At 33.4% G+C, this 27,455-nt stretch overlaps 2 protein-coding genes across 2 annotated transcripts in view; one reads left to right on the forward strand and one right to left on the reverse strand.

The window, feature by feature from the left end:
• The window catches only part of LOC102808649 (cation channel sperm-associated auxiliary subunit gamma-like), a 59,133-nt gene extending 49,327 nt beyond the window's left edge, over nt 1-9,806 (reverse strand). The window contains exons 1-10 of the mRNA XM_078011821.1: nt 9,570-9,806; nt 8,258-8,592; nt 6,539-6,749; nt 5,053-5,311; nt 4,789-4,863; nt 2,954-3,082; nt 2,502-2,573; nt 2,217-2,304; nt 1,528-1,648; nt 1,099-1,248 (exon numbers count right to left, since the gene is read on the reverse strand). Of these exons, the coding sequence (XP_077867947.1) occupies nt 1,099-1,248; nt 1,528-1,648; nt 2,217-2,304; nt 2,502-2,573; nt 2,954-3,082; nt 4,789-4,863; nt 5,053-5,311; nt 6,539-6,749; nt 8,258-8,592; nt 9,570-9,806 (1,677 nt within the window). The remainder of the gene's footprint in view (nt 1-1,098; nt 1,249-1,527; nt 1,649-2,216; nt 2,305-2,501; nt 2,574-2,953; nt 3,083-4,788; nt 4,864-5,052; nt 5,312-6,538; nt 6,750-8,257; nt 8,593-9,569) is intronic.
• Nucleotides 9,807-10,176: 370 nt separating this feature from the next.
• On the forward strand, nt 10,177-27,359 carry LOC100368486 (activator of 90 kDa heat shock protein ATPase homolog 1-like). Its single transcript, XM_002737758.4, has 9 exons — nt 10,177-10,346; nt 11,016-11,095; nt 13,740-13,850; nt 14,721-14,806; nt 20,852-20,972; nt 21,151-21,239; nt 23,888-24,025; nt 26,660-26,761; nt 26,944-27,359. The coding sequence occupies exons 1-9, from the start codon at nt 10,267-10,269 to the stop codon at nt 27,166-27,168; spliced, it is 1,032 nt and encodes a 343-aa protein (XP_002737804.1). The 5' UTR covers nt 10,177-10,266; the 3' UTR covers nt 27,169-27,359.
• Nucleotides 27,360-27,455: the final 96 nt, after the last annotated feature.

The following is a 27,455-nucleotide window of genomic DNA, read 5'->3' on the forward strand; positions in this document are numbered from 1 at the left end:
TGCACCGCTGACGATCACGGTGACCAGCTACACCAGAACGAACATATTTCGCATCTAACTCAACCCCATGCAACAAAAATTTATACTATGTGTTCATTATGGTCCATTCCTCCTCGACGAACAAGTGAAAATTTAGTCAAAGACGAGAAAACTGCAGAAGAAATTTGCCTTATTTACGCGTATCGGCAATGCAAGCTGCCATGCGACTTCCCTTCTGACGTCACAAGGGGAATTTCCGTATGCAAATAAGAAGCTAATGAGGAGCCTCGTTTTAAAATACACAAAAATAAAGTTGCCGTGGATTGAGTTTAAAACACATTTCTTCACTTAAAAAAATAATTCATGCTTAGAAACATAAAACAAATAATAATATTTATGTATCAATGGATAATTTTAGGCGTGAAAATAGCAGCCATTTCACAGGCACTTTAAATAACTCTGCTATGATAGACCATAAAATCAGGTAAATACATGATGATTCACAAATGTCAACAATTGAAGAAAAGTACAAATTACTAGTAATAAAATTCTTCCAACTAATTCAAATAACAATTTACTTCACAAAAACAGTTCAGAATAAGTAAATCAAATTATGTTCATTTGGAATTTATTTCAGTGAATTTGTAGTATATAAGAAATATGAAAATCTAAAGTACCTGTCATAAATAATAATAAAAAAATATGGAAACTAATCAGTCTAAATAGGAAATTAGAGTTACTGTATTGAGAAAGAAGCACTGTAGATATAAAAACTATCTGGTTATTGTTTTTGAGAAGTAATTGAAAATATCATTTCAAATGAAAAAAATATTTGCTAAATACAGGAAATATGAGTTATTATCATGAAATAAAAAAATCTGAACAGAAACAATTCCAGAAAAATATGAAAATACAATTTGGTTTACTGAACCATACAACCAAAATGTGATTTTTTAATTCAATGTGAGGCACTGCATTCCTGCCGTAGGAATGAAACAACATGTTGTGATTTACCAGAAAGTAAAATTAAAGTGGTTTACATGTACTTTACATGATTCAATCACATATGCATTTCCTATATATGGTGGAGCAAATGTGTTAAAACTAAAACCTTCTCACCTGATAGAGTTGATTGTATGAATCAAAGAAGACTGCCAATGTGGTTGTATTCTCAGCATCACCCAGCATCAGATTTGATAGTAATACCGATGTTGAAGTTGGTACTAGCTTAGTTATACTGTTGAAATTACCTACAATGCCATACCATACCTAGACAAGAGTTACAGTTATTAAAATCACATAATGTCTATAAATTACAGTATTTTTCCCAAATCTATAATTCTTACATCATAAAATGATATTTCAGTCACATAAATATGTACATTAATGTACCAAGTCATGCTAATAAGTGATGGGATGATAATGTTGTTACTGGGACAGCACAGTACATCTGGTGTAAACAACCAGTATATTATACATGTATTGTAAACGTCGTGTGGGACCTATATAGAGTACATCACTGTGGTATTGTAAATAACAGTATGTTACCTCTTGCATTTGATTCAACACTGCAAATGCACCATCTAGAGAAAACGTAGCCACTGTGATTATTGACTTATCATGTACAGGGTACATAGACATTAAGTACAGAGTTCTACCATTATCGGCACTAGAAAGAAACATATATAAATATAACAGGATTTAAACAATCAAAAGTTTATTCATCAGCATCCTCTAGTTGTAATAACAAACATTTTTGGTAAACTGAAAATAAATTTCACTCATTGAATTAGTTGTCAATATGGTGTATGGTTTTGGTATTTAAAAAAAAAACAAACCTATAATACGGTAATGTGAGACTATCAATAATATTAGTCAACAGCACACTCTAGTGGTGCAATGAAACTGACAACTGAAATACTAGTATACAGTTAGACTGCCAGAGACAGGTTAGTAATTAGCGCCCTCTAGTGATGAAAAAGAACTTTTTGCAATGTGTGCATTAAGGCCAAGAAAAAAGGTACCTCACACGTTTTTTTTTTTTTCCAATTTTGTATATTTGCAAAGTGCACCAGGTTTGATAGAATAAAAAAATGTTTATTTTCTGTTTCAGAGAATGTTTTGTCAATCCAAATTATATTTTAGCCTATACTAGCTAATAACCAATATGTAATCTTAAATTGACCTTTCCCTGTGTGCTCAAAGGTCATACTCCTACCTTTGAGATAATTACTTACCTTTGTATAATTGCATTTCCCCATATGAAGAGATGTGATGAGACTAATGTTGTATATGACAATCCACACCATGACCCTACTGATATATCTACAAGTAAGTAATCAGACATACTGTCAACACGTAGTGTGAATGAATAAACAAAATGAGATCAGAATTGGAATATTGAAGACAGTAAACTAAGCAATCTATCTGGATTTCACTTAATTATTAATAAAAACAAAGAAATGAAAAAAAATAACACATCTGTGAAATCATTGAAGCATAAAAAAAAATCCAAGACCTACCTTGAAAGTCACTCCAATTATCAATATCTGCAACTGATGTGACAAGCTCCCAGCTGCCAGATCCTTGCGTACCTAGAGTAATGAAATCAATTACAGACAAAAAATATCCATTAACAACAACCACCCAAGGTAGGGCACATGAGGGGAATTTGAATCTTAAAAAATGAGTTTTTAATTTGACTTGTGAGCATGTTTTGTTGAATGAAAACACTTCTTTTATGTACAAGTACATGTACATGTATTTAAAAATTCTTCCCTAACAGAATTTTTGAGAAAAAAATTGCACTGAATTCTGGTAATACACACAAATACTATAATAATGCTATGGGTACATTTATGGGACATATTTGTACCTCAAATCAGTCAAACACATATATAACAGCCAAATATTCTCATTTCACATATATTTTTGGGATATTGTTAATGAATGTATGCAGTAATATTGTACTTACCTGCATACTCTACAAGGAAATAGTCATGTGATATATCTATGGTAACACGTAATAAAAACAAATATGTATCCTGTTGTGTGGGATCAATGCTGGCACTCACAACACTACAGTTTTCACTTTCAACTGTATCTGGAGAAGTGATAAGAAAATATTTTTGGTTAGGAAAATCAAAATATCTATTACAGTAGAAGAAATATTCACTTTAGCGGATTTGACGTTGCATGAATCACTAGGTTTTAAGTTCACTGATTTCTGATTCTATGATTACATTTGTAAAGACACTCCACACGGTAAACAAGTAAAAGGCAAAGACAAGTTTATTGAGCAAAAAACGACTTACATACACAAACTACAAAACTAATAAAATTACAATTTATAAATATACAGTTCATAAAAACTACAAAATTGGGCAGGAGGCCCACTTCTACCCACCAAGACAGCACATGCCCCCCTGAGCAATGAATTTCGGGATCCAAAAGAAGGAGGGGGAAAACCTGTATGAGGCCGCCCGACCTTGAAATGGGGGTCAGGATGAAATCCAATGCCCAGGCTGGTGGGAAGAAGCTAGCCAAAAAAAGAGGGGGACGAAGGGGATGGTGGTGGGATAACGAGCGAAGAGAATACAAAGCTTGAGCAGTAACGCGTAAAAAACAATGAATAAAAACTGCTGAACAAAAGAAAACAAAAGAGGTAGGGACGCTACAGTCCATGTGCACAAGCTGGCTATGATTGGCTGGCGAAAAGAAGCTGATTGGTTGACAAAGATGTGAGCTGATTGGTCGAAATAAACAGGCTGTGATTGGCTGAGAGCGGAGCAACCAGAATCCTAAAATTGTACCAAGATCAAGGGTTCCATGTCTTTACAAATTCACACTTGTGCAGGCACAAGTGAACAATTTGCATTTTCAGAGTTTTAATTTAGCTATTAGTAAAATAGACAGAACATATTCAATTACTGTAAAATGGGAAATTTGAAACATTGGTAGTCACATTTCTACATGTAATACAGTTACATGTAAAATGTATATAAATTAGAGTAAATAATTTGTCACAAATTTCACAAAATGAAAGAATGATTACTGAGTAACATAAGGAGTCCATGCAGAATGTTCAAATTGAGTAATTTGAGGAGCCTTTGCAGAAACGTTCAAATTGAGTGGCAAAGGGAGTCCATGCAGAAAGGTTCAAACTGAGTAACAAAATATTAACATAAAAAGCCAATGCAAAATGTTCAAATTGAAGAAAATATTACATTGTAATGACATGTTTTTATCAGGACACTTCCAAATTCTTAATTTTGTTTTTGGAGTTCCCAGGCTATCGCTACGGTGTGCTGGCCGTGGTAAACTGAATGATAAACAAGAAAAGAAAAACATAATTGCCGAAGCCATCGGTTGAATGAAAGGTGTTAAAACGTGCTAACTTTGTCCTTTGAGATCTTTGGAAACTCGCCCTAAACTTTTTACTCTGCAAGACATCCGGGAACTATGTCCGTTATATGCAGTTCAGTTGATCACTGCGGCCACTGAAACCTGGCCGTTGGCCGCGTTAGACAGGTGGACGTTCTATGGAGTGTCAATTACATGGCAAATTGCACGGGATTGCTGTAGAGTGACTGCTTCGAAGAGGGTGATCGTTCTCTGAGGGTGGCCGCTAAGACAGGTTTGACTATACAGTCTATGCCAACAGATTCAAATTAATTAACATAGGGGGTCCATGGAGAGAGGTTCAAAATAAGTAAAACAGGGAATCCATGCAAATTTGCTTGTATATAATTACAATTGGGTACAGAAGTTTTAATGAAATGTTTTTGATTTAAAGATGGTCAAACTTACCTACAACATTTTCCAGAAAGTCACAGATAGATCCTTCACTGTGACCAGCCAGTATAGAAAATGTCAAAGTGTAATCTGTCAATAGATGTACACATTGTATTTAATATTTTCTGACAATTTAACCAATACATAATCTATAATTAAAGTATGCTTTAGCTTTCATTACATTACTTATAAAATGCATATAATCAGGGAACTGAAGATGTGAGACACATTAAAATTGTTATTTCAACTATCAAAAATATTGAAAATTTGTGTTTTTACCATTTTCACTTTTATAGCCTATAGTATAGACATCACGATGCTCTGTGACGGCAAGCATATTAGAGTCTGTAATGGACTGCTGTAAGGGTGATATCAACATCTTAACACACACTTCTAACACATTTATGTAATCTTCACTTATTTCATACAAGCCTCTTGATGTGCCCAATAGTATCTTCTCAGTAAGAACTAAACTATCATAAAGCATTGGCTCAGTGGTGGAAACATTGCATACTGGTCGATCACTCGGTAATTCAATCTACAAAGAAAGAGATGAAATTAGTGAATCATTAAAGCTGCATGACCATTTGACCAAAATTGATTGTTACAATGTAGTCAATTTTCAGAATCGAATCCAAAATTATACATGTCACAATCTTGTGTTACTATGTTTGACCGTAAATTTCACATATCAATACGAAAACTTAAAATGAATATTCAGGAATGCACAAATTTGTTAAATTAAACGTTGTCTTTGAAGACAATCATCATCCTTGGTTAATTTAAACTTAAATTAATTAGAAACTTCATCAACAATTTCAAAATATGGCCGCCCTACGTAAGTGGTGGGCGTTTATCAAAGGAATACCTCTATCGTGGATGCTTATCCACGTGTGTGTTTCTCGATTCAATTATATTTGTTGTTGTTTAATTATAGTTATTATTTTTCATTCGTATTTACTTTGTATCGATAGACAACCATTTTCTGTATTTGTTCGATTTGGTTTCATTCGATTCCAAGCATTATTCTCTGAGTTATGTCTGTTAGAAGCCGTTTCATGCTTCAATTCATCTCACAATACATGTATTCCTATGACAAAGAAGCACAAATCAATTTATTGTAAGCCATTTACGTAATTTTCACAAACATGCCTTTATCACAGCGAACGCAAGAGAAGTCGCAACTTTGTAGCAGATTAAGCCGAAATGTTTATTCTATAGTGACCTTCTCACATGGCACACCAATCATAGCGTTTTTCCTCCAATTTTAAAATCCGCGGTATAATCCTATTAACCCTATATAAAGGGTGTTTTAGTGCATGTTTAGTGTGGATTGTTCTAATTGCACTTTGATACCAGACTTCTTCTTCTTTTCTTCTCTTGTGTTACCATTACACAATCACAGTGCTCACAGTTTTTTGGACCTGATCAAATGTGTGCGATAGACAGCCACAACCTCAGAAAAAATTTATTCTTTTTTGGTTTAACATTGTAACTATGTTAACAACCTCTAAAATTTATCCAAATTACATTTTTTGTTCACCATGGCGGGCTAGGGAGAATAGTAATATATAAAGGGAATATCACCACTACATGTTTATATCATAACAATACCTGTGTTGTTATAGATATTAACATTCCCAGTAGTACATATTTAAATATAAGACTTAGGGAGGATTAATTGAAATGGGGAGATGGGAGATTGACTCATTATTATCATAACATTATTTTTGTTATATGCATAGGGATGTAATTTTATCCTTACCTTCAATACATCAACAGTTTGAAAGTGGTCTTGACTAAACAGTAGAGTATTGGCCTTTCCTTTAAAGATAGATGGCATACTATCTTTGGTAACAACTATGGTAGAATCACTGGAACTGACTTCATCAATGACTGTATCATTCAGTAAGATTTTCTCTCCTAACATATTTACTTCTGATTCTGTTTCAAAGTATTCATGGTAAATTGTTTTCCTGAATTAAAACAGACAAACACAGCATACACATGAGACAATGCTTCTAAAATCAAAGGAGTCATATGTTTTAGTTTTATGATTAGATTCTTTACATACTAGTATTCTAATAATCAACAGATTATTCAAAGTCAATTTATGACTTTTTTTTTTTTTTAGAAATTCATGTCTTACAATGAATCTGCAAGAATGTCTATGTTCTGAACACTCTACATATGTTTTCCATCAAATTATTAATCCTGAAATTCTAAAAACATTTGTATACCATTTTATGCTCATTGCGAGATCCAGTGTTATGTGTGAAATCCAACGTAAAAACAGGACAAACAAACCTAGTACAGAATTCTACATATACCCCCAAAGTATTTTCACACATAATAATGTGCTATACACATTTGATGATGGTCAGTTTTGATTAATTAAGGATATCTTAATGCATAACAGAAATCACCCCTTGCCTGAGTGATCACAACATGGAAATAGATTTAGAAAGGAAAGTTAAATCCAAAATTACATCAGATATATCGCTGAAGTTGGAAAACATTTCAGTTTGTACAAATAATAGGAAATAACTTTTTGAAACATACCCATATTAAAATTTAAATACAAACGAATTAACTATTATTCCTCTGTCTAAATAAATACCTGTAAACAACACTTTATAAATAAACACTCCACCTAAGAATCAGAAAACTTGTAATATCATTATTATGTATTATTATTAATATTAAGAGTTTTGTTGCTTGGTAATGTTTACCATACTACCAGTAAACTTTCTGATGGTATTGTTCCACAAGAAATGTTACCGGTATTATTATTATAAGAATGAATGAATGAATGCACACAATGGAAGATTTTTTTGGATACTTAGCCAGCCACTTTTGTTTATAATGACACATTTATAGCTGCTTATTTTTCTAAATAGTCAAAATCTTCCATAAAACTGTAATAAAGTTTCAAACACCAAAGTCAGCTTAAGTTACCTTTCCTGACTTCGTATTTTTCAACAATTTTGAGACATGTATGCAATAAATTAATTAAGAAATTCAAGATATACTGTGTTAGGAAAGGGGTTATTATTCAATGTTTTTTTTTTTTAATTTAAAGGGCAGTGGTCAGCGCACCACGCATGCACCAGATATGGGTCTCATATAAACAAAGATGGCGATTTTGACTGTTGAACACACCAACAAGTCAAACCAACAGGTTACCAAGCCTTAATTTGGTATTTTTGGGGGGGATTTTAGGGAAATGAAGGAGTCGTCGATGGTTATTAGTGCAAGTGACGCCCAGAGCAAAGTTCTTACTTTTGATTGCATTATTGAATCATACTGGATTGTGGGAAAATCAATGTTTATCAACACAAATATCGCACATGGGCGGCGCGACAACCATCATCCTTTAATAAGAATTGAATCCTCAATTTCAAATGATTTCCACTTTTCCACACGTTTTTCAACCATCCTCACAAAAAGTGTGTATATATTTAAAAAAAAACATCCTGTATACCTGTATACATGTGAAAATAGTCCTATACCATTGGTAGTAACTTCAACATGCACAGAATGTGTTTGGTTATCTAAAGGCAGTGGTACAACCCATGCAGGATGACACAATGTGTGTTGACATTCCATCTCAGTAGACACTCCAAGTTCAACTAAATCAATCAGAATAGCTGACAATACATGTTGCACAGTACCCCGAGTTTTGTTGGTAGAACTCACAATAACTTTTGGAGACATCCCTGTAGCAACTGAATTTCTAATGACTGATGGTGTAATTTCATTACAGCATGTAATCTGTATTTGCAAAGCATATGGGTACGAGTAGTAGGCATCCACAGTCTGTACAATAGAATCAGATATATAATTAATATAATATGCGTCATAAGGTATTTCCATTTCCAAACTATATCTAAGTCTAAACTTTACCTGCATGTTTTTCATAACCATGTACGGTGATAATAATAATAATAATAATATTTATTGCATCTTTAGAAATACAGTATTTCTATCAGTACAGTAGCAATAAAAGTATAATAATAATGAAATAATAAAGAAAGAGAAAATATTATAATGTTAAGTATAAAAGTAAAATGTAATGTGTTAAATTTTTCTTTTTACTAATACTAATAAGTTTAATAATAATAAAACTAAGACTAATAATAATAAAATTATTGATATGAAGATCTCATGAGAAGCAAACTCTAGCAATGTATTAAAGTGGTCCCATTAGTACACAATACCCGATTGCAGTTCCAATCAATAGCATCGCAGAAAGCAATAAGTATGAGATTATCGACCCACTCAACGCGTACGTATTACAAGTTTTACATATAAGCATGGACACTTCTTTCACACTCATTAATTTACTTTAGGATTTCTAGAAATGTTGGTTTCTTGTGTGATTTTGTAATCATCTTGCAATTCATGTAGCTTCCTCATTTCCTGCAAGACTTTTATGGTCTATCACACTCTAATCACAGTTGCTTGTATCCAAGGAGAAAATGTTGTTTATATGTTTGGACAACCTGAATAACTGATGAGACTATCTTGCCCTCTCTCATAATGTGCTAGTGAATATAAACCCTGATCCTCCCCCAACTCGTGGTTAAGTGGGGACAAGAAAAATCACTGGAGCTGTTAAATATATTGAGCTATCGCGAGATAAGCCAAATGATTACACGACATTGACTCGTGCATAAATCTTTGTCAGGGCCGGATCGTCCTGATACCACTACATGTAGTATTCACATATGTACCGGTAATTATGCATATGTAACATTTAACTTAAAAGTTGCCGCTACGAGAATATATCTTACCAGTTCGTCTTCAACGACTAGGTTCAGCGCTTTATCAGAAATAATGGAACTAACGGGTATAAGGTCAGCTGGTTTAATAACGCTGACTGTTGTTAGATTTAGATTTTGCTGTACAACGTCCACACGCCAGGCACAGTCAACGCGAATGTCATAATTCGGGCAAACTTGACCGGAGTACACTATTTGCAATAGAAAGAAGAATAAAACACGGAATATTCTATTGCCGAAATATAGCATCGTTCGCCTTATAACCGTGTGTACCTTGCGTAACGACGTTAGGCAGCATAAAATTGAGAACTGTCAATCGTGTTTAGGTCGACATCGAGCCTGATGACAAACCAGCGCTCCGACACGGTACTTGCCACATTCTGTGAGTTGTTTACAGGCTACATATATTCTATACATGAATTTCTACATCGGATGGCTTGAAATGCTCTAGTTTGGGTAAGTAAGGGACTGAACGTCGTAAAACTTATTCATGAAGCAGCAGACGGCGATCAGCAGACAGCCATCTCACACATGTAAAGAAAGGACGCCCTCAAGAGCGAAACAAATTCACGAAGCTCGTCGTCTCGCGTTATTTACCGGTCTCTGACTTCCGGTTCCTGTGTTTTGTCGAGAACATTCTCGTCGTGGTTTGTTGCGACAATACTCGTGGTTGTGATTCATTCCGAGTTACAGATTTCATCGCGTCAATATGGCTAAATGGGGAGAAGGAGACCCACGATGGATCGTCGAAGAGCGTGCTGACGCTACAAACGTAAACAACTGGCACTGGTAAGATCACTACAGACAGACATCAATCTAACGATCTTTTCGAAGTCCACCGTACTCAAAAGTCGACTTTGAGTTTGACGACTGAGCTGGAACTTGAACTTAGAAATCCAATTTTATGATTCAGTATTTTTTTCTGTGTTCAGAGTTTTCATTTGGTGGTAATTTACTCCATGTTATTATATTTGGCCAAAAATCAAGTAAAGTAATTTCCAAGTATGATTTTGATGCGTATTTTTAGTGAATCAACAACAATAAGTGCTGTTTTTAATTTAACGACACCCAAAAATCATAATAAGGATACGGGATCATCATTACTTTTGAGGTTGTTATTTCACATGTAATTTAGTATTATTGGCGAGTGTTTATTTACGATTATTTGCAATCAAAATCAAGCTACCCAAACAAATTATCTTCGCCAAAAAAAAAAAAAAAAATGACGTTGTCAACCTGTTTTCATGGCAACACATTTTTAAGCCCATTATCACTTTATGAAGATACTTTCAAGTTATAGCATGTACTTAGTACTAAGATTATATTAGAATACATGTAGTTTACTATTGCCCTGTTATACAATTGTTGATATATTTCTCTGTACGGTAATAATAACTGCAACATGTAAGTGAATTATTACACTGTAACTGACAATGTACTTGATGATTTGTTTTACAGGACTGAGAAAAATGCATCTAACTGGTCAAAAGATAAAATCAAAGATCTGTTTCTTGGCATCAATGTTGAAGATGATAGAGGTTGTGTTTTATTTTTTCACATTTTCAACAATGTTCCTTGACTTTGCATCATAGAGAAACTAATTATAAAGATGTGTTCATCTCGATATTTTTAATCTACAATAAATCAGTCCAAACCACAATTCATAATTAACATACATTTTCTAAAGTAAGCTTCACTCTGATTTTGTCCTTGATTTGATTCTAAAGTAGGTGCTGCGTGACATCACTTCAATTAGATTTAAAGCAATTCTAGGCACTGATTCGACGCTGAAGTAGTGCTAATATATAGATAATATTCTACAATATGTCACACACTTTGTTTTCACTTTTACATAAGTAGTAACTAGAAATATAAACATCGGCGGCAAATCAGAGGAATGATTGACAGATATTGCCCACATTGTTTTCTATTTTTGCTACAAAGTCAGGTACCCCTAGACTTTGCGACGCATCTGTCTTTTAGTCACTTTTGGTCAGTCGTCGTGTTGATTGCGCGTCTACAAATCAACGTCTGTCGAAAATTATAAAATGTTGAGACAGAGCATTTACGGACGGGAAGTTCAACAAAAACTACTCGAGGACGGTGTATGTACGGCGGCAACCCTCCCCAGACGTGTGATCGTTTGTTGCAAGTGAAAAGCTGTTTAAAGCGATTATTCTGTGGCACATCAATGTTTTGGTTCTCATCGAGAACTAATAATCAAATGACACCCTTCTTACTCATGTATTCAATTTCATTATTGATATACTGGATGAAGTCTTCATAGGACATTTGTTGCAGGCAGCTTTCAGTTATATAGATCGGCGTGATATGGATATTTCCATAGTAGGAATAATGCGCTTTGATCAACAATTCTGCCATGATCAGTCGGTCAGCTGGTTCTGTAAAATAACTACCGGTAACTAACGTTCTTTACAGTGCCACCACTTTATGCGCCCCTCTCACTGAAATAACATGTGAAGCAAATTGAAGTAGGAAACTAAGTTGAGAGCCTCGATCGTTTATTGGAAAAGAAATTCAAAACTAATGTACCGCCACTTTTATGGGTGGAGCTTCCTTCGGTGCGCTTCAAATTGCAGACATGCTGTCTGCATTATTTGTAACAACTTCTGTAAATTTGAAAACAAAGTGTGTAACCTATTGTAGTAAGTTATCAACATCTAGCACTACTTCGGCATCAAATCAGTGCCTGGAATTGCTGTAATTTTGCTGGTAATGACAAGTAATATAGAGCAAGTTTTAAAGAAAAAGAAAAAAAAATCAGTATTAGTATTGAGTTAACATTTTTAGAATGCTGCACTACCATCAGTTAAAATGTATCTAAATACCAAACATGTAATTCGACAGTTTGCTTTCATAGTTTTCATGGTTCAGAGAAAAAACTGTAACTGTTTGACTCCCGTGTGCGAAGCACAAAAGGGAGTCTTTGCAGTTACCCTGTCTGTATGTCTGTATGTATGTATGTCACTTTTTTTGTTCCACCGTTATCTCAAGAACCACTAATCAAATTTTGGTGAAACTTGGTACATAGATGCTCTGGGATAATGCACAGAGTTGATTAGGTTTTGGTAAAAATCTATGAATATTAATTACCTAATTTGCATGATAATTAGCTGATTTTTAGCTGTTCCAAGACTGTTCCACTGATATCTGAAAAAACAACTCATTGGATTTTGATGAAACTTGGCACATGGATGCTCTGAACTAGTGCGCAGATTTGATTAGTTTTGGGTAAAAATCTATGAATATTAATTATCTAATTTGAATGATAATTAACTGATTTCAAGCTGTTCCATGACTGTTCCACTGATATTTGAAGAACCACTCATTGGTTTTTGATGAAACTTGGCACAGGGATGCTCTGAACCAATACGCAAATTTGATTAGTTTTGGGTAAAAATCTATAAATATTAATTACCTAATTTGCATGATAATTAACTGATTTTAAGTTGTTCCATGACTGTTCCACTGATTTTTGAAGAACCACTCATTGGATTTCAATGAAACTTGGCACATGGATGCTCTGAACTAATGCGCAGATTTGATTAGTTTTGGGTAAAAATCTGTTAATATTATTAATTACCTAATTTACATTATGATTAATCCATTTTCGGCTTTTCCACTGATATCTCAAGTACTAATCATAACATTTCAATAAAACTTGGTACATAGATGTCATATGACACTGCACAGACCTGGTAGTGTTTAGGGTAATATCAGTACATATTAATTACCTAATTTGCATATTTTGGTAAACATGTATGCTTCTTAATCACTTAATTAACATAATTAATTAATACTGATATCTCAAGTATTGATCATCACATTTGAATAAAACTTGGTACATAAATGCTCTAGGACAATAGATAGCCTGATTAATTTGGGGTTAAAATCTTTTCATATTAACTCTCTAAGTAGCATAATAATTAATATTTTTGGGGTTCTAATCACATTTCAATGAAACTTGGTACATTGTGCAGACCTTATTAGTTTTACACTTAAATCTGTTCATATCAGTTACCTGATTTACATAATTAGTTTTCAGCTATTCCATCAATATCTCAAGTACAAGTAATTTTGAATTAATTTTTAATGTGTCTTCAATACTCTCAGCACACGGGAGTTCTTTCTAAGCTTTCTTTGATTTTACTTTGATTTTAGGTTTCTGTGAAATCACATCAGTTGTCAATTGTGAAGGGGAAGCCTCTGCCAATAACAGAAAAGCAAAACTTATTTTCTTTTATGAATGGGAAGTTAAACTAGAATGGACAGGTATGTGGTTTGTATTAGGTCTCTTAAATGAGGCCACCATTATATGATGTCCATTCTGAAATAACAGCACTGTTTGTTGTTGTGTATTTGTCTAACACACATCGGTACTATTATGTGTTACTATTGTGTATCCTCTTCTAAAAATTAGAAGTTTTTAAAGAATTTTTATCAGCATCACAACAGACTGCAAGGAAGTCAACTTTTAATACAACAAACATAAAATAGGTTTTTGTTATTTTTTTTGTTATATGACTTAAATTTCTTTATTGTATCAAAATTGGGGGGGTGGGGGGGTGGGGGGGTGGGCTCTTACCCAGATAAATACAGTGTTCTTAATATGCATAACTGTAATGAACTAAGTACTATTGTAGATAGGGACATGTAACTGGTGCTATAGTTTTGTTGTCTGACAAGATATATGACCAAAATCCTAAATATTATTATTTTATTAAATATTTATAATTGTTAAATCATAGCTACTTTGAACCAGTCTAATCATTTGCTCTATTAGAAGCACTTGTGCTTACTGTGAATATAAACTACAAAGACAAGTCTATGGTCAAAATAAGACATATTTCAATGGTTTTGCATGCAATAAAGATGTGCTTCTAATATAGTAAATGCAGTATTTTTTAGTTGTACTTCATGTCTCCAATACCTTCAACACAGAGTTCTTTCTAAGATTACTTTGATTTGTGATTCTGTTTTTGTTGTAAGTAAAAAAAAAAAATGTTCACATTTGTTGAAATCATCATTACCGGTAGGTATGTTTATGTTGTCACTGGTATGATATTGTGATCTCTGATTGGGATCACTATATCAATAATAAATTACACAACAATAAATAAATGATTTATTTTCTGTTTACAGGTAGTCTCACAGACTGTGAAGCCATTTTAAGAGGCTCTATTGAAATTCCAAATTTGAGTGATGAAAATGAACCAGATGAAGTTGATGTAAGTATCCACTCGCCTACTAAACTATTACAAGCATAAATAATAAAAATAATAAGCTTATTAGTATTTACATGATCTGCCTGATCCAGCAGCATTATGTATTCCTATTGGATCCAGTGTTCTCCCTAGACTTCATGTCAAGTGTCGTGGCTAATTTGCGTAATAGTGCATCTAATTTGCATAATATGTTTTCCCAACAAAATTTGGGATACAGTAAGTGTTATTATTATAAAAATGTTGAACCTATCTGCAATTAATTAAAGACGAGATAGTCTGATATATTTTATATCACTTACTTCATTGTATTTTATGCATGTATCAAGTGAAAGTTTGAAAGTAGAGCAGCAAAGAAAAAAGCAATGGAAATATTTATGTCATATGCAGTCATTAAATAGTTATCCATTGAGGTAACTACAGAACTGCCATCCGTTGCGAAAAATTCATATTTGTTATGAAAATACAACGAGAAAGGATAATACGAAAACGCATCAAATAAATTTAAAAATGCATAAAATGCAGTTTACGCCACTCAAGAAAAAAAGCGTGTTTATTGTGTGATTGGGTAAAATATATTTGAATCATGTAAAAACTCTTTTTTCAAGACCTATTTTACCTTTTAAAAATTGCTAATCACCTCTTTCGAAAACCATCATGCAGTTTTCAACTGAAATTGATGCCAACACATCTAACTACGACATCGCTTTACTTCCGCAATGTTATTTTTATGATCACTATCATTCGGAAAACTTTTACTGGCAATACCATGCAGCATTCTGATTGGTTAATGGCATTCTTGACCCATCTGGTCAAAGAACACATGCCAGTCAACCAATGCGTCACAAACATCGTGGCGGGACAAGGCTTTTTACCGAAGCGATCAAGTGATCAAAAATAACTGCTTTGATGACTGTTTGGATATTATCTTAAAATTTAATTTTGCAACAATTCAAATTTTCTTGTTTCTTGTTCATTTATTAATTAAATCAGTGCATTGTAATATTAACTTGTACAGTTTGCTGTATTGTTTTGAGACAACATTTACTTTAACCCACCCACCCTATGGTATGCATTAGCACTGTGATAACACATGATCAAGTCTTTATATAGGTAATTCACTGCAACTTAATAAAAATACAAATTTTGGATTGAAAATACAAATTTAGTAGGTGCTGAGTACTAATTCTGATTTTCCAAGGTTGGCAACTCTGTAACTGTGGTTCATCCTCATTTTGTGTATAACAAGTACAATCAGTTTTAGTGCTAATTTGGTCTGCAAGATATCAAAATATGAAGAAATTAATAAATCAATAATGACAAATTTTTTTCTTTCTACATCAGCAATTCAAATACTCATTGATCTATTTATATCTTAGGCATAATGCTAAAATCACCATAACATTGTCGGCATTGAATGGGTATTCATCGCTGCTGTTGCGATCATCGGTGCCTGACTTTTTCGTTCAAAAATACACAAATTTAGGATGTTTTGTTAATTAAAACAATTAAATGACGATTATCTTGGACATTATCCCCAATGAGATGTTTTTAAACATGGAAAATCATGCACTGTGCCGCCATCTTTGTTGCCCCAATACCCCTTGTAACCCAGCATGCGCATCTGCCGCGATGTCACAACGTACATGATGTTGCTTTAGGGTGGCGGCTCGGTTCTACGGCACTCTATGAATGAGGTATTTCCATGAGTCAGGGTTCGTTTTTTTCTTCAGCCATCTCATCTGCTGTTGAATGTTTTTTGGCTTTCATTTATTCAGTTTTTCTTTCCAATGCGACTTGTTTTTTAGCTCCGCTGTCGGCTTTGTCGAGCGGAGCTTATCATATGAGTGATTGTCTGTCGTAGTTCCTGTTAATGTTTTGCTTTTTCGACTTCTTCTTGAAAACTACAAGCCTGAATGCTTTGATACTTGGTGTATATGTACCTTGGGTAGACCTCTCTCAGATTTGTTCATTTCATGTTGATATCTTCAATCTTGGTGAATATTTTTGTAATTTTTGGTAAAAAGTGATATTTTTGACTTTTTGTTAAAAACCGCAAGTCCAATTGCTTTGATATTATATTATATATAGGTACTACATGTGGACCGCACTCAGATTTGTTCATTTTGTAATGATATCTTTAATTCTCTAATTTTGGTGAATATTTTTGGTAAAAAGTGATATTTTTGACTTTTTGTTAAAAACTACACGTCCAATTGCTTTGATATTACATATATAGATACTACATGTGAACCACTCTCAGATTTGTTCATTTCATGATGATATCTTCAATTCTCTAATTTTGATGAATATTTTTGTCATTTTTGGTAAAAAGTGATATTTTCTACTTCTTGTTGAAAATCGCATGTCCGCTTGTTTTTATATTACATTATGTGCAATGGGCAAATTATTACTACTCTATCTCTAGTACTGTAAAATCTGTATTAGTAGCCATGGCTTCTATTAAAATGGTACAATGCAACATAGAGGCTGCGGCTTCTATTGGAGCATCGACATATATGAGAAATAGTGAATGTTTGGTTCTCAATTATCAAAAATAATAGGTGAAACTTGTATTAGAGATGTGGCGTATAATACAGATTTTACGGTATTTGTTTTTAGATTTAGGGGCGCTGCACCTGTGAACGACTTGGTAACTTCTTGCAGACTTCTGTTTTTATCACTGTCTTTGTATGGCTAACAAAAGGTGGGATTACATGTTATTGTTTTAAATTTGTTCAATCCAGACTGACACTTGTGAACAAAGCAATAAGCATCGCAGGAGAATGACCAAGTGTCACGGACAAAGGCCAAGCATCGTGAGCGAGTGTCCAAGTGTCACAATACCATGGCGCTTCAGAGGCCTGGGGACAACACTAGGATCATGTCTTATTGTCTACATAGGTCTGCCATCTCTATGCAGTTGTGCATAATTATGAATATATAACGAACGAACATATTTAACATCCGGGTACTTTTCAAAGCTATGACGTTTTAGTATCTGATCGCATTCGTATACTACGCCATTGTACATGCCGTTCATGCTGCTAAGCATTGTGTACTACTAGTATAAACTCATCTTTTATATGCACAACATGCTTTTTAGAATTTGGGTTAGAGCATTATGCGTTTGAACCACAGTATTCTGAGAGTGGAAGCCCAATTGAGTTAAAGTACCGTGCTTCCCCGATTGTAAGCCCCTTCCGAGTATGAAGCCCATCCCTCTATTTTCACTAGGTATTTATCAAGTTGAGGGTATTCACAATTATAAGCCCCGCGTTTTTTAATTGGGCGTCGACGATATTCTTTAAAATATGCGTGTAAAAAGTGTTTCATTTCATAATGATTGGCATGGTAGTTCGGTTCGTGCTTTTATGAGAAAACTCGCATTAATTTCAGAGTGCATGGCAAACGTATACACCGTGGTTCGCATCCTTTCTATTCTGTCATTTACTCAGGATGAACCCTGATGTTGCAATACTGAAGTAATCCATATTTCTTTGAGTAGTAGCTTTCGAAAAGCCAAAAATGTGATCGTTAAGTCGTGTACCTGGTTATTGGGCATGATTTACTTTGAGACTATCATGAAAGGTGAAAGGTGTTTAAATTCTTCCTCCACACTCAGTTTACCCACGGTTACTATTAACCGTCGTTTACTTTTTGGAAATTGCGAATCGCCGGTTTTTAGGGAAAATACCATCTTTCTTTTCGTTGCAATCAGTGCTACAGATCGCATTTTAACATTGCGGTAATTCACTTCCGCATTGCGTTAAGTGTTGTTTCCCCGCAGACCCTACCATTATTTCACTGTAAATTCAGACGGTATGTAAATCGTATTGTAATAAAATGTCTGTTTGTTGTTTCTTCATTGTAAGTGTCGTGGAAATCAATGACGCATTTTTTTTCCAAAATGAAGTATTATTTTCCCAAGCCCGGCGTGGTGAACGAATAATTTTTCGTTGTTGGCAGTATGGTTACAGTGTTTAACCCAAAAACAAAATCATCTTTTCTGAGTTGGTCCTCGAGTAAAAGCTCATCCCTTACTTTTCCCTTGCGTGATCATGCCTCAGGGAAGTACGGTATACTGTGAAAATTCAGATCAGTCCAGTGTGAGTGATGAGAGTAGATCGTTGATGATGCCCCTTGTTCGAATAATAGTTTTATTGACTCCCGTGTGCAAAGCACAAAAAAGGGAGTCTTTGCAGTTAGTGTGTGTGTGTGTGTGTCCGTTTGTTCCACTGATATCTCAAGAACCGTACATCAGTTTTTGATGAAACTTGATGCATAGATGGTTTTGGTAAAAATCCATGCATGTTAATTACCTAATTTGCATGATAATTAGCTGATTTTTAGCTGTTCCATGACTGTTCCACTGATATCTAGTTTTGGGTAAAAATCTGTGCAATATTAATTATCTAATTTGCATAATGATTAATCAATTTTCGGCTTTTCCACTGATATCTCAAGTACTAATCATCACATTTCAATAAAACTTGGTACATAGATGTCATAGGACACTGCACAAACCTGATAGTTTTTAGGGTAATATCAGTATATATTTATTAGCTAATTTGCATAATTAATTAAATTTCAGCTTTTGATATTTCAAGTAGTACACTGACACAGACACTGCACAGACCTGCTAGTTTTTAGGGTAATATCAGTATATATTAATTAGCTAATTTGCATAATTAATTAATTTTCAGCTTTTGGTATTTCAAGTAGTAATCACATTTCAATAAAATTTGGTACATAGATGTCATAGGACACTGCACAGACCTGACAGTTTTTAGGGTAATATGAGTACATATTAATTACCTAATTTGCATAATTAATTAATTTTCAGCTTTTGATATATCAAGTAGTAATCGTCATATTTCAATGAGACTTGCTACATAGATCTTCCAGGATTATGCAGACACCTGATTAGTTTTAATTGGATATTAATTACCAAATTTGCATAATGTTCCACTGATATATAAAGAAGCACAAATTGGATTTTAATGAAGCTTTTAAAGAGAACTATGCAGAAACCCAATTAGTTTTTGGTAAATATTTATGCTTATTAATCACCTAATTAACATAATTAATTAACACTGATATCTCAATTACTGATCATCACATTTGAATAAAATTTGGTACATAAATGCTCTAGGACAATAGACAGGCCTGATTAATTTTGATTAATATTAATTCTCTAATTAGCATAATAATTCATAATTTTTTTGTTCTGTTCTGTTCATATTAGTTACCTGATTTACATAATTAGTTTTCAGCTTTTCCATCAATATCTCATGTACAAGTAATTTTTAATTAATTTTTAATGTGTCTTCAATACTCTCAGCACACGGGAGTTCTTTCTAAGCTTTCTTTGATTTCAAATTACACTGAAGTCTGTGAACAATCTGCTTGGTGTTCCTGTGACAATTGTCCCATGATTTATCAGTGCAGCCCCGTGAATACATGGACGAAAATGTTTCCACCACCACCCTACGAACTCAAGATTGCACACTCCAGCACCCAGACTTTGAAATAATTTGCACGCACAGTGCAGTACTGGAAACAGCATTTATTAGACAGTTAGACAAAAAACAAAACAAAATGCCTGTCTCGATCAATCCCACATCCATAATGTTTGTATGTTGATATGCTTGTAAATAACATTAACTTAAAAGTCGAAACAACCTAGACTAGAAGTCAATTCAGTCATCCAGCCAACTATGGCTTCCTAAATTGTTTATATTTAATCAGATACTATTTTGTCATCATGCTTTGTTACCTTTCCTGTTTATACTGCAGGTTTATGGTTTCTCATATTTAAATCATCATAACTCTATAATCATTTTTTTTTTCAAATTTATAATCAATATACATAACTTGATAAATACAAACACCAAATTAGGCTCTATTTAATTCCCCTTTAACTTGGTTTATACTCAATAGTGCTGATTACCGGTACCTGCTCCTTTACTCCCTGCTGGATTACCTAACATGTTGAAATTCACGACATTGGAGTAATTTATACATTAAAAAATTGGTTTATTTTCACAGATTATTGTGACAGTTAAAAATAGTACGGAAGAAAGTAACATACTTAAAGACATTATGCGAAAAAAAGGGATGCCCAGAATTAGACTAGCTATAGCAAAATACATTCAAGACTTGAAAGAAGGTATGTACTACTATACATAGTCACTACTATAGATGTATTAGTTGCACTCTGCTTTATCAACAAATTTAAGTTGTACAGTGCTACAGCATCACATTTTAAAGATATAATACATGCTATATACTAGGATCATTTATTATATTCCTGTATACTGATTATTATACTGTATTATTATTTTCAGAATTCAGCCAAGGAATGATATTACCTTCTCAGAAGAACACAAGTACATCTAGCACTGCAACCAAACCACACAACCCCCCAATCAATAAGGTACTGTTCTGCAGCATCATACTATATGCATATTCTGTTACCACCTACACAGAACGTTCAGATTAAGTCTTGACAAATTAAATTCTAAATACTTCATTGCGACATAAATCATTTATATTGTTTAATCACTTTTCATAAGATACAATGGTGCAAAAAACAATAAAATGTACATTATAGTCATTAATCAAAGACAATAGTTTTTGTTGCATACGAGTTTCCACCAGCTCTAGCGATATCAAGAAATAACCTTTTCATCCCCTTACCAGTGCTGACAATCAAGAAACAGAACAGTCTCTTGTATTATGATTACCAATCATTATGCTATAATTATACATTAATCAACTAATCAGGTATACGGTCAGAGATCCGATGTGTTCGTGACAGTTTTCACTAATCAACAGACTATTATACTCTTGTAGTAATATCTTATTATTGAGTTTAAAATTATCATTTCTACCAGAACCAGATTTCAGCATGCTTAAATGTATTTTTTTTTTGAACTACCGGATTTGACTTGTACCCCACCCTGGGCGATCTTATGGAAGTTTCAATTTCTTTTAAGAAAAATGTGGACCAAAAGATCGCCCGGCGATGTTATGGCACATATTACGAAGCCCATCTTGTCTGGGAAAAATAACCCTGCATTGATAAAAATGGTCTCGGGGGGGGGGGGGGGGGATGTTCAGAAAAAATAATGTTTCGCGTCGACCAAATATAATCATGCAAAGTATAAATACAAAGTGTTTTAATACAAAGTCTAAACGGGTACATCATGGACATGACACAACACATGCTGCGACAACTGAGTGATCAGCCACATCATCTTGGGACACAATTGAACTTCAAATACTTCTTTGCAAAACTTGCTGCGCGGCGATGCTGACATCAAGTGTGTGTTGACCAAGGTTTGACCCTAAGTCATGCACTGAACTGGTGCGTTACTTTAGCAACCTTTTTCTTTCGTGCTCCTCGTGCCGATCTAGTAAAATTGTTATTATATCCGACGGTACTGTAATTACGCAACTTGTATGCAACTCTCCAATGGCTTTGAATATTTCAACATCGTTTACTTAGTGTGCTGCTTTTCTAATAATGCAAATTTGTTTACAATATTGTACCGGCTCTGAATATTTCAACTTTGAAATGTATTGCTTTCATGATAATTACGCAAACTCAAGTTATTTTTTACTATTGTTAGGGCACTGACCCGGGATATTGGGTCTGTGAATATTTCAATATTACCGACTTGATAATGTTTTGCATTCGTAATAATTACGCAAACATAAACAGGGGCGCATTTAAATCACTAAAAAGGATAGTGGTCAGGTATCTACGGAAAGTCAAGAAAATATTTTAAATACTTGTGATTCATCCATGTTCCAATGGTGAATTATTCGAAATGAAGTGAACATGTAATATAAACCATACCATGCGTCAAGTTAAATTTTACTATAATATAATAAACTCTGGGCAGCGCACTTCGATCGCATTATTCACGTACATTTCGACTGAACTCTAATAACCACGTGTTTGAATTACGTTTGAATTACTTGTTGGGCAATGACCTCCAGAGTTCACGCACTGATATTTAAATTTGGGCCACCCAACTTGATGCAAATCAATATAGTTACTTGTCATTTATTCAAAAAATCTGAACGCGAAGAGTTAACTGGGGATTAGCTGAAAGGGAACATCTTTTTTCGGACAAAAAACACGTCAATACAAGATTATGTGTGCAAGGTTAGCTTTATAGAACGTACATAGACGCTTAACTCTGTGTTTTTTTAATAATCATGTCGCATGTGAAACGCAGGAGACATTTTAGTTCCCCCATTTCTTGTTTACCGATCTTGAACTTTTTGTTGGAATGCGATACAGACAAAGATTAAACATTTCTGATTCCTACCGTTGTTAAATCAACCGAATCAGGAAGGCTTGGCTATTTTAAACTCTGTAAATAGCAGTCTTTTCAAGCGAGTGTAATAAACGTTATATGCTTTTCGACTTCACAGTGAATTATTTTTAGTGTCATATTTGAAATAGCGAGCTTGATGCAAGATGTTGGACGGGAAAATTGGGGTCTGTAAAAATGTTTGTTGGTTGTTCAGTCAGGCAATGTGTGGACGAAAACATCGTCCACTATTTGAAACATCGCCCATGGGGAGGGTTTAGAATGGGCGGTGTATCAGCCGAATCTGGTACACGTACATGGAATACTGTATGCATTAAAACATTTCTCTACAGTGCCAAATTAATCCATCTGTAAAACTGTCAAGTACATCTACATCGGTTTTAAATTCCCATATGTGACGAGTACAATGTAAGCTCATTTTGGGTGTACAAATTATTCAAATCAACTATATTACACTGTATCAATGTATAAAACAGCTGGATACATGGCAATTTTATACCCATAATGTTGCTACATTGTACTTACTGTATTTATACTGTGGGCATTTTGTAGTAGTAATTGGAACAATATTTAAACATGTACATGTTTTTGATGGAGTGGCTGGGACAAATGAAAGAATGTAACAACCAGTCTGTTTTGTTTACGGTAAGTATATTTTATGTGGGTGAGGTAAGGAAGATGGAACCAAAATTCTAGGGTTAGTTTCACCCATGTGTTCATTTTTTTCTTTCTCCAGGCTGCTAACAAAAATGGTGTCCCAAAGGGTATGTCAAATTTACAAATTGGATCGAAAATACAAACATCTAAACTAGCAGACAAGCAAGAATTCAAATGTGCAGCAGATGATTTATATGATGCATTAACAAATAAACAGGTAAATGTAATCAAATGACTGAACAGTTCAAGATGTGGATCAATTGTGTTATCATTGATGTGCCTGATTATTCAGGCTTCCTAATTACTACATGTAGTATGCACTTTTAAGTTTAGCTGACCAAGCATATGTCAAAACTAAGTTATGTCTTTGTTTTCTTTTTGAGTTGTTGAGCAAGAAATTTGTTTTGAAAGTATTTTATTTTCCTTAGTCTATTTCATGGCTATTTTAATATATACATATATACTAGTGTGTATTTTATATATATATATATATATATATATATATATATATATATATATATATATATATATATGTATGTATGTATATATATATATATATATATGTATGTATGTATGTATATATATATATATATATATGTATGTATGTATATATATATATATATATATATATGTATGTATGTATATATATATATATATATATATGTATGTATGTATATATATATATGTATGTATATATATATATGTATGTATATATATATATGTATGTATATATATATATGTATGTATATATATATATGTATGTATATATATATATGTATGTATATATATATATGTATATGTATATATATGTATGTATATATATATATGTATATGTATATATATATATGTATATTATATATATGTATATGTATATTATATATATGTATATATGTATATGTATATTATATATATGTATATATGTATATGTATATTATATATATGTATATATATATTATATATATGTATATATATATATATATATATATGTATATATATATATATATGTATATATATATATATATATATATGTATATATATATATATATATATATGTATATATATATATGTATATATATATATATATATATATGTATATATGTATATATATATATATCTACATCTACCCAGGGTTCTCCCCAGGGCTTTTTATCGTCGAGGTCGAGGCTATACTTTTGAATCTCGGCGCTTTACTTGGGACCTCGGCGCTATGTGTTCCAACCTCAGCGCTTGATTTCATATTTGACATGCCAATATCAGATGTGCAAAAGCTTTGTTCGCCACGCTGGTCAGCCCGACAGTCACCCAAAATTAGTGACCACAACGGAAACGCTTCCGATTAGGACTGTTGTCCGATTGTTATTATAATTACGTACCTACCGGCACGCATCCTGCCAGTCGTGGATTATAATTTGTAAACAATAGACCTAGTCGCACGATACATAGTGGCTAGTCAAATTTGTGAAATTAGCACCTCTTTGTTTGTAAGTAAATACTTTCTGCGATAGACAGTCTTTAGATTGTAAGCTAAAATTCTTTCAATATCAATTCCACCTTGATATAACATGGTCAAAGCGGAGTTCACGATCAGTTTACGCTACTCAAGAAAAAAAAAACGTGTTTATTGCGTGATTTGGTAAAATACATTTGTACTGTTATCATCGCGAATCTTGTAAAAACTCTTCTTTCAAGACCTATTTTACCTTTTAAAAATTGCTAATCACTACTTTCGAAAACCAATTGAAATCGATGCCAACACATCGTGCTACGACATTGCTTAACTTCCGCAATGTAATTTTTATGATCATTACCACTTGGAAAACTTTGGATTCTACCGGCATTACCATGCGGCATTTTGATTGGTTAATGGCATTCTTAACCCATCGGGTCAAAGGACATGCTATTGTTTCACAAACATGGCGGGTCTATTTTTTTTTACCAAAGCAATCGAGTGATCAAAACTAATCGCTCCCGATAAGAATAAATCTGATTTTACTTTAGTTTCATATCAAAAAAAAGAAATAACATTTATTGAGGAATTACCGGTATTGGTATAACCGGTGTATAACGTCAGTTATGTCACGTCGTAACTTTGATGATTGTTTTGAAGTTTTATTTGTTCGCTCATTACTGTAAATGTAAACGTTTTAGAAGTTGATGGTGCGAATAATAAATTACAAAAATACGCCAATTAATTACGTGGTCGATTTTTTTTGAAGGTGAATGTTTTTAGAGTATATAAAATCATGAAATTCGTGAACATATTTCTGGCTTAACGTTTCCAATGCGTTTTGTTCAACGTTTTACAATAGACAATTAAATTGCAAAAATAATTTATCTGTGTTTGTTTTTATTCAATTGTGAATAAGTTCTGTTTATTAATGAAGGAAAGGTGTGTGAAATGATATGAAAATTAATATGCAAATTAGTTGCAGCACTATGCATTTTTTCTGGGGAGAACCCTGCATCTACTGGTATATAATAAATTTCAAATGTTCATTAAAAACAACCAATCATAATGCGTTGTAAATAGTCCAGCCAATGAAAGCATATTCTTTTGATTTTTTATATATAATCCCATGATAGTTTCTTAGGTTGATATCAGCAGACACAAGTTCTTGTTATTTGCTCAAATTCGTCAAATTTAAGATTTCACTGTTTTTGGTGGGACTGAAATATAATTTCGAAAATACTCGTGTAAGCTTGCCAAAATGAATCATTATTACCGGTACCACAATCTGTGATATAAAAATTAATACTGTATGTAGTTGCTCAACCTGTTCACTTGGCATCATTTGTTCTGGTATTTCGTAGTGTTTGAAACACTGATTTAATCATGATCAATCTATTGCAGAAAGTGTGTGCCTATATGGGCTCAGGAGTGGAAATAGAGGCAGTTGAAGGTGGAAAGTTCTCATTCTTAGATGGTAATGTGACAGGTGTATTCACACAGCTGGTAAGTTTAACAAGGTGTAATGGCAACAAAAGTAGCATTGGGCTGATGGTTCTTCATTATGGTTATGTGTGTTGAAGATGATACAACATGTTTCTTTATAGATTTGTTGTGTCTGACTAGTGCCCTCTATGGCAAGCATCCTACTTGTCATGCAATTTGGATTTTGTTATTTTATATTACAGGTAAGAAATGAAAAGATAGTTCAAAGATGGCGATGCAAATCTTGGCCAGCTGAACACTACTCAACAGTCACCATAGAATTACAACAAAAATCAGATTGCACTTTATTACAATTGACACAGACGAATGTTCCAACAAATGAACTGGACAGAACAAAAGAAGGATGGATCCGCAACTACTGGGAACGGATAAAGACTGTGTTTGGTTTTGGTTCTAGGTTATTTTGAGCTGCAGTCTACCACCGTAACATTACTATATGAATACTTGTGTAAATGAATAGCATGCGGAACACCTAAAAGCAGTGCATGCAGTCAGCTAAATTGCATTTTATCAGAAGCAGATTTTTCAGGAGTAAAATTTTTGATGTAACGTTTTCTTTTTTAAAAGAAAAAGAATTTTGCCTTCCACTTATCTGAAACCATTATTCTTTATTCCTTGAAATGGTAGTACCCCTTAACTTTGTAATTTATTTGAAAATATTAGATACTTTAATTAAGAAACTTGCTCATAAATG

Source organism: Saccoglossus kowalevskii, chromosome 2, assembly GCF_978046115.1.
Source record: "Saccoglossus kowalevskii chromosome 2, keSacKowa6.1, whole genome shotgun sequence".
Classification (NCBI taxonomy): domain Eukaryota; kingdom Metazoa; phylum Hemichordata; class Enteropneusta; family Harrimaniidae; genus Saccoglossus; species Saccoglossus kowalevskii.

What these genes read in the sequence shown, in the direction of transcription:
- LOC100368486 (XM_002737758.4), top strand. Translation starts at nt 10,267, where the DNA reads ATGGCTAAATGGGGAGAAGGAGACCCACGATGGATCGTCGAAGAGCGT. An exon ending in ATGAACCAGATGAAGTTGAT is followed by an intron (nt 14,807 to 20,851) that starts GTAAGTATCCAC and finishes TTATTTTCACAG; the next exon opens with ATTATTGTGACAGTTAAAAA. An exon ending in ACAACCCCCCAATCAATAAG is followed by an intron (nt 21,240 to 23,887) that starts GTACTGTTCTGC and finishes TTCTTTCTCCAG; the next exon opens with GCTGCTAACAAAAATGGTGT.